This window comes from Arvicola amphibius, chromosome 2 (genome assembly GCF_903992535.2).
Source record: "Arvicola amphibius chromosome 2, mArvAmp1.2, whole genome shotgun sequence".
NCBI lineage: Eukaryota > Metazoa > Chordata > Mammalia > Rodentia > Cricetidae > Arvicola > Arvicola amphibius.
Window position 1 is genome coordinate 144,841,970 of NC_052048.2, and position 12,554 is coordinate 144,854,523.

Below are 12,554 nucleotides of genomic sequence, written 5' to 3' on the forward strand. Positions count from 1 at the left end.
GTATAGTGCACTTGGTACACAGAATTTATCTAATGTGTTGTGTTCTTAAAATTGAATTGAAAAGTTTTTTGGTGTGTGTGTGTGTGTGTGTGTGTGCTTGTATATTTGTGTAGGTGTTCTGTGTACATATGTATCCTTGTGGAGGCCAGAGGTCAATCTCAGGTGTTATTTTTAACTCATGAGCTATCCACTTTTTAAAGACAGAGTCTTTAATTGGCTTGACTCTCACCAGTTAGCCTCGACTGGTTGCTGGCCAGTAAGCCTGGGGTTCCACTCGTCTTCACCTCTCCAGCTCTGGGTTTGCAAGCATATTTCATACCACCTGGATTTCCACATGGGTGCTATGGATTGAGCTCAGTCCTCATGCTTGCAGAACCAACATTTTACCAAATGAGCTGTTTCTCCAACCTCTTGAAATTTTAAAAATTTTCCTGTAGTTTAGAGGTGTTTTAGGGAGGTTTGTGTATGTGTGTGTGCTTGTACGTATATACCTGAAAAGATAATTGTAGTATTGCTTTTTCCTCTTTAATTGGCTTAATGATCATGGGCTCAGTTAAGCACTTTGCTTTATGCCAATAGACAGAATTAATGGACTAATTGTTCAATATGTCCTGAATAAAATATTATGAAACCGATGTTTTTTGGTAGGTAAAAATAATGAAATTAAATTTATGATGCCCTTGTCACCCACAGCAGTAAGTTTGAGATGGCACAGAGCAGTGGAGCGAGAGGGAGACTGCAGTTCAGCTCCAGGTGTGCCATTATGACTTCGAGAACTTGTGTGTGAGGGGGATTCATTGAAACTCTTCGAACAAAAAATAAATTTGCTTTTGAGTGAGATAATTTTCTTCTCCAAATTTCTGTTTCTGTGCTATTTTAATATAAGTATTTTACTTTTAGATTCTCACAAGTGGTTTATCGATTTTGTGTAAGGATTTTATTGAGGCAGTGATCTTTAGAAACAGAGAAGCCATCCTTTCAGTTTAAAGCATTTCTTTGTCTTGAGAAGATAGAAAGCATCAATCTTTTCTAAGCAGTCTTTCCCAAGAATGAATACCAGTAGTAGGCATTGGACAGTGTCATAAGACCCTGTCCCATAAGACCCTGTCCCCTTTAATCCCAGCACTCGGGAGGCAGAGGCAGGCGGATCTCTGTGAGTTTGAGACCAGCCTGGTCTACAAGAGCTAGTTCCAGGACAGGCTCCAAAGCTACAGAGAAACCCTGTCTCGAAAAACCAAAAAAAAAAAAAAAAAAAAAAAAAAGACCCTGTCCCAAGGGAGCCTTTGCACCCATTTGTTGTTATGTCTAAGATATTCTAGATCCCCCTGTTTTCTCACAGGACTATACCTTCTCCAAAGCTCTGCCTTCAGATGTCATTACACTAGGGACTAGGTTTCCAGTTTGTGAGTTTGGTTGTATTTTGACCATGATAATGTTAAGAGGCTAATCCTTCCTCTCAACCTATAGATTCAACACAATGCCAGTCAAAATCCCAATAAGTATTTTGGGTGGCAGATGGTTTGAAAGAAAATGTGATGGAGGAGAGTTATCTGTCTATGTTTCTTTCATTGGTTAATTAATAAAGAAAACTGCCTTGGCCCTTTAAGAGACAGAAAATTAGGTAGGTGGAGTAGACAGAACAGAATTGTGGGAACAAGGAAATAGAGTTGGGGAGACTCTTCAGGCAGTCTCCATAGGAAGTCTCCATGCTGCTCCTCTCCGAGATGGACACAGGTTAAGATCTCTCCTGGTAAGCCACACCTCGTGGTGCTACCCAGATTACTAAATATGGGTTAAAGGAAGATGTGAGAATTAACCAATAAGAGGCTGAAACTATGGGCCAGGCAGTGTTTTAAAAGAATACAGTTTCCGTGTAATTATTTCGGGTGTAAAGCTAGCCGGTTGCTGGGAACTGGGCGACGGGAAAGCAGCCCGCCGCTTCCTTCTACAAAAATGGCTGCCAAAGGGAGAAAGTGCGTCACTGTGGGGGCAGGCTTTGAGGTCTTTTTTGCTTACTTCAGTGCGACAGTCATTTGACTTCCTGTTGCCTGCAAGATGTAGGACTCTCATCTTCAGCACCACATGTGCCTGCATGCCTTTGTGTTGCCCACTGTGGTGATAATGGACTGAACCTCTGAACCTGTAAGCCTGTCACCCCAACTAACTTTGTAAGAGTTGCCGTGGTCATGGTGTCTCTACGGCAGTAGGAACCATAGCTAAGACAGATGGAAACTGATACACTGATTTAAAGTTTAGCTGAGAATTCAGTGAATTTTCAATGGCTAGAACAACATTGGAGGACTTCCTATTCAAGATGGTTTTCAGTCTGTGATGATCAAGACAGTGTGGTAGCAGCATAAATACGGGCAGTGTACTGAGTCCAAGGGCACATACACATGTATTACTGATTGACTTTTGACAAAGATACAGAGATACAATTAGTAGGTAAAGGATGTTTTTAACAAATAGAATTGGAACAGTTGGATAATCACAGACAAATTTGACCTTTAGTTGATACCTGGTTCCACATAAAAGGGTATCTTGAAGGACCATAGACTTAACTGTAAATTGTAAAACCACAAAAATTTCGTAAGTAAACAGGAGAATCTCTGTGACTCTGGGCTGCACCACTGTTTCTCAGTAAGATCAAGATCAAGAAAATGTTCATAAATTTGGCCTTTTAAATTTGGTAAACTGTTCTTTGATTTGAAAAACAACCCATGGACTGGGAGAGATCACCTGCAGATCTGATACCTGTTAAAGGATTTGTTTTCAGGGAATGTGAAGAATTTTCCATTGCTGGTGGGAATGTAAAGCATAACCAGTTTGGGAAATATTTTGTCAGTTTCCTGAAATGTCAAACACACAGCTCCCATCCTCTCACCCAAAGTGAAAGCCTGTGTCCACTACAAAGTTTGGACATGCATAATTAATGGACGCTTCATTTGTAAGAACCACAAGGTGGGAACAGCTCAGATGATGTCTACAGGTGGGGTAATTCAGTAAGGGTTTGCTGTAGTCTCTGTTATGGGCACAGATCACAGTGACAGAAGCCAGACCAAAAACCAAAACTACAGGGTTCATTTACACAAAATTGTAAAAAACCTTTTTTTTTTTTTGTATAGAATCAGTGGTTGACTGTGGAGTGGGGGAGTGTGATGATAAAGAGAGGGCAGAAGGCACAGATTCTGTAAGGGTGGAAGTGTCTGGGGCAATAGGTGTGTTCATTATCTGTTACGGGTATAGAGTTAACACTTGCCAGCCAAGCTGTCCACTTTGTGTATTAGTCAGATTTATGTGGCCATAATAACATCTGGGGTTGGTGTTTTGGACAGAAGTGTTTGCTTTATCGTTCTGGCAGTTTAGGAATATAGGTCTCCTCATGAGGGTCCTGTTTGTGATTCTCACCCACCAGAGAAGGAGTTGGCTATGTGCAGAACCTAAAATGCTAATGGAGTGGCCTCTTTTTACAGTGACTTTCTGTAGGAACAAGGATGTAATCCCATGAGAAAAGTGTTAGTCCCTTCACATTGCTCTGTAGACTCTAATCGTCTTCCAGGAGGCCTAACTCTTAAAGGCTTCCCAGACTTAGGCACGTAGGGAGGCACATTCAAACTGCACCTGAACCAGAGCACTGTGTATGCTTTATTGCTCAGTGGGGCTGTTAAGATAAACACGTTTTACTTTTTGTACACATTGCAGTTTTCTTCATTTTACATTGACAATTAAAATTTAACTCTAAGGATGGAGTTGGGGACTCAAATGATGGAGAGCAATATGATGTATTACAGAGCTTAAATGTGGAAGTTTCTCATTATAAAACTGCAGATATGGAGCTGGAGAGATAGCTAAATGGTTAATAGCACTTGCTACTCTGTCAGAGGATCCAGGTTTGAGTCCCAGCATCTGCATGGTGTCTCACAACCAAGTACTCAGGGACCCGCATCTTCTTTTGGCCTCTGAGGGCTCCTGCATATATGTGGTACACATATACAGGCTCACACATATGTACATAAATAAGAACAATTGCAGATATGTGGAATTAATATGAGTAGTTTAGGAAATTGAATTTATTTTACCCAAAGGTATCTCAACAAATCAGGAAGTGCAGTATAGCTGTTTTCTGGCTTTGGATCTCTTCAGAACTGGTTTTTCTTTTTCTTTTCTTTTCTTTTTTTTGGTTTTGCAATTTTTTAAAAAATGAGCTATTACCAATTTTAAAATTTAAACACTTAGAAAATGTTATAAATAATTGTTTGTCTGTGCACCATTGGTACCCACGGAGGCGGGTACCAATGGAAGCCAGAAGAGGGCCATTGGATCCCCTGGAACTGGAGTTACATATGGTTATGAGCCACCGTGTGTGATAGGTATCGAACCTGGATTCTCTGAAAGAACAGCAAGTGCTCTTAACTGCTGAGCCATCTTTCCAGCCCTGATCTGGCATTTCTGAACCTGATGTTGATTGTAGAACAGGAGCCCTGGTTGAAGGATTAGGTGCTACCCCATGTTGCTGCAGTGGGTTCTTAACAGATACAGAGGGTTTCTTTTTTTAAAAGAAGAGTTTCTGAAAGGGCTGTATGCCATCTAATTGCGTAAAAACTGTTTCCTCTAATTTGAATATAATCCTTGACATATGACATCCTCTGTAACAAGTTATTTAAAATTGCTGTTTCTCTGTTTTCCACTATACTGAAAGCTACATATCAACACTAGATGTGTTTCAAGGATGTAATAATTTATATAATAGGATTTATAATTTTTTCCCTTCCTCATATATCTGGAGAGCCTTAAAGAAAATAATGTTGAACAGCCAAAATAGGGACCGGACACCACACACAAAAGTTTATGGACTGAACCTGACAGCACAGCTTTGATCCAGGCCCATTTATTCTTCCTTCAGATACAGTTCCTGAAAAATTGTGCCTTGAACCCTTTACTCTGATCAGGTTAGGGGGTGGGGAAACTGGTAGACACATGCAGATTGCTAGTAATGAAAACCAGGAGTTGATACACCTTGGTGGGGTGAGGGGAAAAGAAATAGGAAAGGAAAGGAAAAGGCAGAAAGTGGTGAATGTAGCATTCTAGGAGCTAACAGTTCTGCAAATTAGTTGCCTCTGGGGAAGTGATGGTTAGTAAAAGCAGAAAACATGAAGTACTTGTTCTTGGAGGCGTTGGTCCAGCTGTCAGCCATGCCTTATTTCATTAATGCTAATGATGGCCATGCACATATCATTAGAGCTTCAGGTGACAAACCTGGAACCTAGCAAGGTTGATACAGTCAAGTCTACGATTTAGGATTTAGGAGTATGCATTTAGTTTTCCCTCATTCCACTTACCCTTCTGTTGATTATAATTAGTGTTCATCAATAAAGAAAAGAATAAAGCTTTTTTTCCTTTTTTAAAGTAATTTTCCTGAAGTTATCCATGTTGGCCCTGAGCTTGTGGTCCCTAATAGTTTTCATGGTTGGCCTCCCTAGTATATGGGGCTAGAGTGTGTGTGTGTGTGTGTGTGTGTGTGTGTTTGGCCTTAACTTTTTTTTTCATTTTAAGGGTCAGTACATATAAAAGCATTTTAAAGCACTTTTTGCTTTATAAAGTTCAAATTTTCCACTAAAAGGTGTTAAGATAGGAACTGAGGGTGTAGCTCTATTGGTAGAGTGCTTGCTTGATATGCATGAGACCCTGGGTTCAAGTCCCAGCACCATTAACCAGATGTGGTGGTGCTTGCCTTTAATTCCAGCACTCAGGAGGTGGAGGCAGAAGGATCAAAAACCGTCTTAGGCTACAAAGAAGAATTCAAGGCCATCTTGTGATACATGTGATGTGGTCTCAGAAAAGTAAAAGATATTAAGATATTGATTTCTAACTATTTTTGGCCTTGAAAAGATTAAATATGCATTATATGTACATTAAATCTAGATTTCTGGATAAGAAAATATGAATTGATGTTATTAATTATCTACTAAAATAAATGATAAGTGATACAAGTGTTCAGGAGTTTAACTCCTTGTGTTCTACACTGTCGTAGGAGCAGGGTGACTGCACACACGTTAACTCATGCCATAGCAGTGGGGAGTTTGAGTTGATACTTTTAATTGCATGCAATGCTCTTAATGCATTGGTATAACTTTTAACTTTGACTCAATTTTAAAGATTACAGCCATCATTTTGAAGCTCAATTTTAAATTTTAGTGTTTTTCTTATAAAAAAAATAGATGTTGGGCCAAACACTCTGCCAATGACAGGCCTAAAAGTGTCACTTTCTGAATGTACTTATTTTCACTGCTATTTTTTGTGCATAACATAGACAAAAGGAAAATGGCTCTGTGAGCTTGCCCACCTGGCTCACATTTTCTTTCCCACTTGGAATTGTTTTTAGAACTCATGTGATGTGTTTTTCAGGATTCCAGGTAGTCTGCCTTGATACTCACATGCTCTGCAGCCTGGCAAGTGTTGGCCTCCACTGCAGTGTAGTGGGTCAGCAATGCTGCCTGCCCAGGCATTCCTGTGCCTAGAAATGAGCTCGTAGAAGGTCTGCAAGGCACTTAGAGCAGTGCTGGGCTCGTGGGGTCCAGGAAGTGCTTTCCCCTAGGCTGGCTTGTGAGGCTTAAATGGGCTGTGTATGAAACGCTTGGTGTGGGCCTGGTATCTGCTAAATGATAAGCAGATGCCAGTGGCTGTAATTTAAATATTCCAGTGCTGATACGTTAAAAGATCTGTTTCTTTGAATCTCTGTATATAAGAGATCTTTGGGTAATTTACTTGGAGAAGTGAGGAAAAGTAGCTAGTTTCTATATTGTCTTTCCCCAGTAGGTACAAATCACAGATAAAAATGTTTACAGTAAATATATAATTATTTTTCTAGTTGCCAAGTTTAGATAGTCATTTCAAATAGGTATTGATTTTTATTATTAAAATATAGGTCTTGATGAGCATCACAAGTGAACTTTGAAACGCCGTGTTGATATCTAACCCAGTTTTCTTTTTTATCTCTTGTCATCTTTATAGGTTTGTGGAATCTTGCGTCTTTATTTTCCAACCTTTGTTTGTTTGTGTTGATGCCCTTTGCCTTTTTCTTTCTGGAATCAGAAGGTTTTGCGGGCCTGAAAAAGGTATGTAAATTGAGTTTTGATTAAATTTGTTAAATAACTAATTAAATATCACTCATATTAAACTAGAAGTTGATTTAAACAAGCAGTTGAATTACTAAATAACTGTGTTGACACATTGTTGTTAAATATTAAAACAATGCACAGTGAATTACTTGTGTACTCAGCAGGAGGTACATTTATGGTGCACATCCCCCTGGAGGAGTGTCTACTGTGAAAATGATAGCCTGATATCAAAGCTGTTAGGCCTTTCTAGGAGGCCTCATCTACTTTAGAACCAATAGGATGCACTTAAAGTACATCTTTTTTTAAAATTGTTTATTTATTTTTATTTTATATGCATTAGCCTTTTGCCTGTATGTATGTCTGTGTGAGGGTGTCAGGTCTTGAAGTTACAGACAGTTGTTAGCCGCCATGAGGGTGCTGGGACTTGAACCTGGATCCTCTGGAAGAGCAGTCAGTGCTCTTAACTGTGGAGCCTTCTCTCCAGTCCCTACATCTTAATGCGAAAGCTATTCTACATTTCATACTTTCAGAATAGTAACACATTATAAAATCAAGCACTCTACAGTAGGTAGACCCCCGTAGTACTGAGAATGGCTCATCTTACATGAGTATGGAAGACCTGGGAGTGAGCATATGGGGAAGCTTTTTGAGAACATTTGAAAACATACTATGGCTTTATAGGGGGGGATGACTGACTCTGACTTTGAATACAGAGTTTCCAGCCATAAACTTTGGGATATAATTTAGAAATATAATGAACAAATTTGAGTAAATATTTGAAAGCATGAACTAGTATTAGAGTTGAGATATCTTACACGTTTCTGATTTCTACTTCTATTCTTGCTGCACTATATGGAGTGAATTGTGCTTCTCCATGTCATAAACGTGACCTGGGGAGTTGTAAACATTGTGGATTAATGCTTTTTATTTCACATAACTTGTTTCAGTATGTGACATCTGTGCATGTGTGCGTGTGTGTGTTTACATGTGTTTGAGCAGGAGTATGTACATGTAGAGGACAGAGATCAAAATTGGGTGTCTTTCTTATTTCCTTTCACCATAATTTTTTGAGACAGGAATTTTGAGGAATCTATGTTGACTGAGCTTTTCTGTCCTGCCCAGTTCCCACAGTCATTAAGTCCCAAAGAATCACACAGAGATTTACATTAATTATAAACTGATTGGCCCATTAGCTTATGCTTCTTATTAACTCTTATAACTTATATTAGCCCATTATTCTTGTCTATGTTAGCCATGTGGCTTGGTACCTTTGTTCGGCGAGGCAGTCACATCTTGCTATCTTGCTTCCTCTGTGGCTGGGACATGACTACAGACTGCGCTTCCCTCTTCCCAGAATTCTCGTTGCCCTGCCTCTACTTTCTGCTTGGTCACCCCACCTATACTTCCTGCCTGGATACTGGCCAATCAGCATTTATTTAAAATATAAGTGACAGGGTACAGACCATTGTCCCACAGCAAATCTAGAACTAATCAACTTGGATTAGTTCAACTCTCTAGCCCTGGAGTTACAGATAGACACCTCTATACCAGCTTTTACAACTAAGGTCCTCACGCTTACATGGCAGGTCCTTTACTGACTGAACCCCAGCCCAGCCCCCTCACATAACTTTGCAAAGTATGGAATGCCTCATGAATTTGTGTGTCATGCTTGCCCAGGGATATGCCCATAACTGTGCTGTTTCAGTTTTAGTTATGCTGTCAAAGGAGTGTTGTTTATGTGGGGTCTCGCAAATGAGATTGTTTAGCACTTGATAGTCTGAGAGACACAGGGGAAGAACTACTGAGAGGCCAAGTGCTTTTGTGGACTGACCTTGTTACTTCAGACGGAAACATTCTGCAGCTGAAAGCTGTCAGCTCACTTCTTATTTAGCAAATGTACTGAGATGAAAATGGATTGTGCTTTGCTATCAAGCTCCAAATTGAGAAAGCTGACTTTTTTTAATGTTGTAATTATTTTCTATCCTAATGTGTTAAGATTGACAATTAAAATGTTATGTTATAGGAAGGAATTACTTGGTTTTAATTTAGAAAGCTGTTATAGCTGGGTGTGGTGGTGCTTGTGTTTAGTTCCATCACTTTGAGGCAGAGGCAGGTGGATTTCTGAGTTCTAGGCCAGCCTGGTCTACAGAGTGAGTTTCAGGACAGCCAGAGCTACACAGAGAAACCCTGCCTTGAAAAAAACCAACCAACCAAATAAGCAAACAAACAAAAAGAAAGAAAGAAAGAAAGAAAGAAAGAAAGAAAGAAAGAAAGAAAGAAAGCTGCTTTCCTATTTATAGTTTCTTGAGGGAATTATACAAGGTCTTATCACTGATTTAGTTAAAATTCTTCTTGTATATGGCTAAAACTGAGGCCCAAAGATATTAAATACTATTAAATCATCTAAAGACCTCATGTATAAAATAGCAGTGATATGACATCTGACATTCCCAAAGCCCTGCACTGGAAAGCACAAGGAGATGGCCCAGGGAAGAATGTGGAAAGGGAAGACAAGAGGACCAAGAAATGCTGACAGCAGAGGAGCTGCGCTGTCAGGGTGTGTGAAGAAAGGGGAGGCTTCACCTGAAACCTGTGGCCAGACGACTTCTAGAATAAGTGTAGAATATCCAGCCTTACAGAGTACTCCAGAAAATGGACAGCCTGAGGAGGAGGCTGCTGGAGACTCTTCAGATGTCAGTTTCTGTGGAAGTTTGGAGCTAGAGTTTTTCCTATATATCTGTCTGTTCATCAGAAATTTAGTAAGCAGCTCTAAGTATGAGTTACTGTGCCCTTAAAGGAGCTTGCTGGGGCTGCTCATGTAGAACTTAGACTCTGCACTCAAGGGACAGACAGTGGGGGGTGATCAGCAATGCACACAAATAAGCCATAGTTTGACATGTGCTGAGGAACTGTGGGACCCACTAACAGAAGTGGTGCCTTGATCTAGGGGCAAGCACAGAGGAGGCCAGCTAGATGAGCTGAGTCTGGAGGATAAGCAGGGCTTATAAGAATGACTTTCAAGACTTGTAGTCTTTTTGGTTTTTGTGCCTACCATTTTTTTTTAAGTGTAGTGATCAGTTTGCATTCCAGTGTTTCTCATTTGTCATCAAGGGAAGGAGTACTCTGTAACACATGTGCCACTAAGTGCCAAGCACTGCTGGGGAGGGGGCCATGCAGGCAGCAGAGCACAGGTGTGTAGGCATAGATGCATAGACTCACGAAACCATCTGCTGCTGTCTGCTGTCTGCACAGTTCCTCCTCTTCCTAACCCAGCCTGTGTGCTAGCTATAACTAAGTGCAAGCAACAGCTTTAACTGTTGCTTTACTGCTGCTCTTGTTTGGTGTTTCAGGAATATCTGCTCAGTTCACATTCCTTATGAAGATGTAGTTAGTTGTTAACAGCCTGTGATTTGGACAGTCCTTGCCTCTGTCCTGTCTGCACTTACCAGCCAGGAAAGGGACTCAGCTACAGTTTGTGAGGCTTAATTAACAACAGCCTCTGGAATTAAGACCTGTTGGCAAAACCCAGAAACATCACCTCTTGTGCTCCTCCTTAGACCAGTGGTTCTCAACTTTCCTAATGCTGTGACCCTTTAAAATAATTCCTCCTTGTTGTGGTGATCCCAACCATAAATTATTTCCTTGCTACTTCATAACTATAATTTTGGCACTGTTATGGTTTGTAATATAAATGTCTGTGTTTTCACGTGGTCTTAGGTGACCCCTGTGAAGGGTTATTTGACCCCCAAAGGGGTCGCAAACGACAGGTTAAGAACCACTGTCTTAGACCTCATATCAGCGAGAAGAACCACCTGAACAGGGATCCAAGAGACAAGCATGACGTCTCATATCCACATTTGCATAGATTTTGCTGTTAATTATTTTTACTTCTAATTTTTCTATGGATGGCTAAAGAAATACTTGTCCTAAATACATATTTAACCATGTTTGTATCTCAAAATCCTTCAAGGGTCACCGTGCCTTTCCTCATCTTTGGTGGCACTGAAGTGTTGAATGAAGGGACTGGTGTTGAATGTTTGAACAATGCAGTCAGTACCATCAAATATGCTGATTTCCAGCCACAAGGGACTTAAAAAAGAGGCCAGCAGGTAGAGACCAGCAGGAAGAGGCCAGCAGGTAGAGACCAGCAGGAAGAGGCCAGCAGGTAGAGACCAGCAGGAAGAAACCAGCAGGTAGAGGCCAGAAGGTAGAGTAGAGGCCAGCAGGAAGAGGCCAGCAGATAGAGACCAGCAGGTAGAGGCCAGCAGATAGAGACCAGCAGGAAGAGGCCAGCAGGTAGAGACCAGCAGGTAAAGACCAGCAGATAGAGACCAGCAGGTAGAGGCCAGCAGATAGAGACCAGCAGGAAGAGGCCAGCAGGTAGAGACCAGCAGATAGAGACCAGCAGGTAGAGACCAGCAGGTAGAGACCAGCAGGTAGAGGCCAGCAGGTAGAGACCAGCAGGAAGAGACCAGCAGGTAGAGACCAGCAGGAAGAGACCAGCAGGTAGAGACCAGCAGGAAGAGGCCAGCAGGTAGAGACCAGCAGGTAAAGACCAGCAGATAGAGACCAGCAGGAAGAGGCCAGCAGGTAGAGGCCAGCAGGTAGAGACCAGCAGATAGAGACCAGCAGGTAGAGACCAGCAGGTAGAGACCAGCAGGTAGAGACCAGCAGGTAAAGACTAGCAGATAGAGACCAGCAGGAAGAGGCCAGCAGGAAGAGGCCAGAGGAAGAGGCCAGCAGGAAGAGGCCATGAGGTAGAGGCTGGAGTGACTTTCATCGATCTGACTAGGGATGCTAGGAAGCTAGAGGATGAATAGGTGTTACAGAAACCAATATAAATAATTTGTTTCTTAATGCTGAGGATGGAAAGAGATGACTGTGGCTTGGAGGTGGAGTGGGGAGAATAAATGATGTCCAGGGTATCTGGCACACTGGCGCACCAAGGAGAAGGGGTGTGAGGGTGGATTAGATGTTAATATCGGACTCTGACTGAGTTACTTCATCTGAACTGTAGATTCTCCTGTGTAGTTGGCACAGTAATAATATTTACTCTGCTGTATTATTTAGTTTGTTTTTGAAACAGGATCTCCCTGTGTAGCCTTGACTGACCTGGAGCTCAGAGAGCTACCTGCCTCTACCTTCTGAGTGTTGTGATTAAAGGCTTGTGTCACTACATCTGGCTTTGCTGTATCATTTTGATGGCTAAATGAGGTAATTTATGTAAAGGCACACAGACTAGAACTTATTATAATTTTTTTCTTTTTCACCTTTTCAAAACCATTTATATTTTCTTAAACCTAAATATTTGTAAGGGGAATAGTGAGGAAATGGCCCCAAGAAAATAGCAACTTCACCATAGTAAGAAGATAGATGGGGACTGGCAAGATGATTCAGCGAGTAAAGGTGTCTGCTGCCAAGACTGATGACCTGAGT

At 41.2% G+C, this 12,554-nt stretch overlaps 1 protein-coding gene across 5 annotated transcripts in view; it reads left to right on the top strand.

Moving 5' to 3' along the window:
* The window catches only part of Lmbr1 (limb development membrane protein 1), a 128,137-nt gene that overhangs the window by 42,682 nt on the left and 72,901 nt on the right, over positions 1 to 12,554 (top strand). For all 5 annotated transcript variants that reach the window (XR_005284282.1, XM_038319029.2, XM_038319031.2 and 2 more), the window contains one exon: positions 7,012 to 7,115. Coding sequence is in view for 4 of the 5 variants with exons in the window: in XM_038319029.2 (XP_038174957.1) it covers positions 7,012 to 7,115 (104 nt within the window). In the remaining variant the exon portion in view is untranslated. The remainder of the gene's footprint in view (positions 1 to 7,011; positions 7,116 to 12,554) is intronic.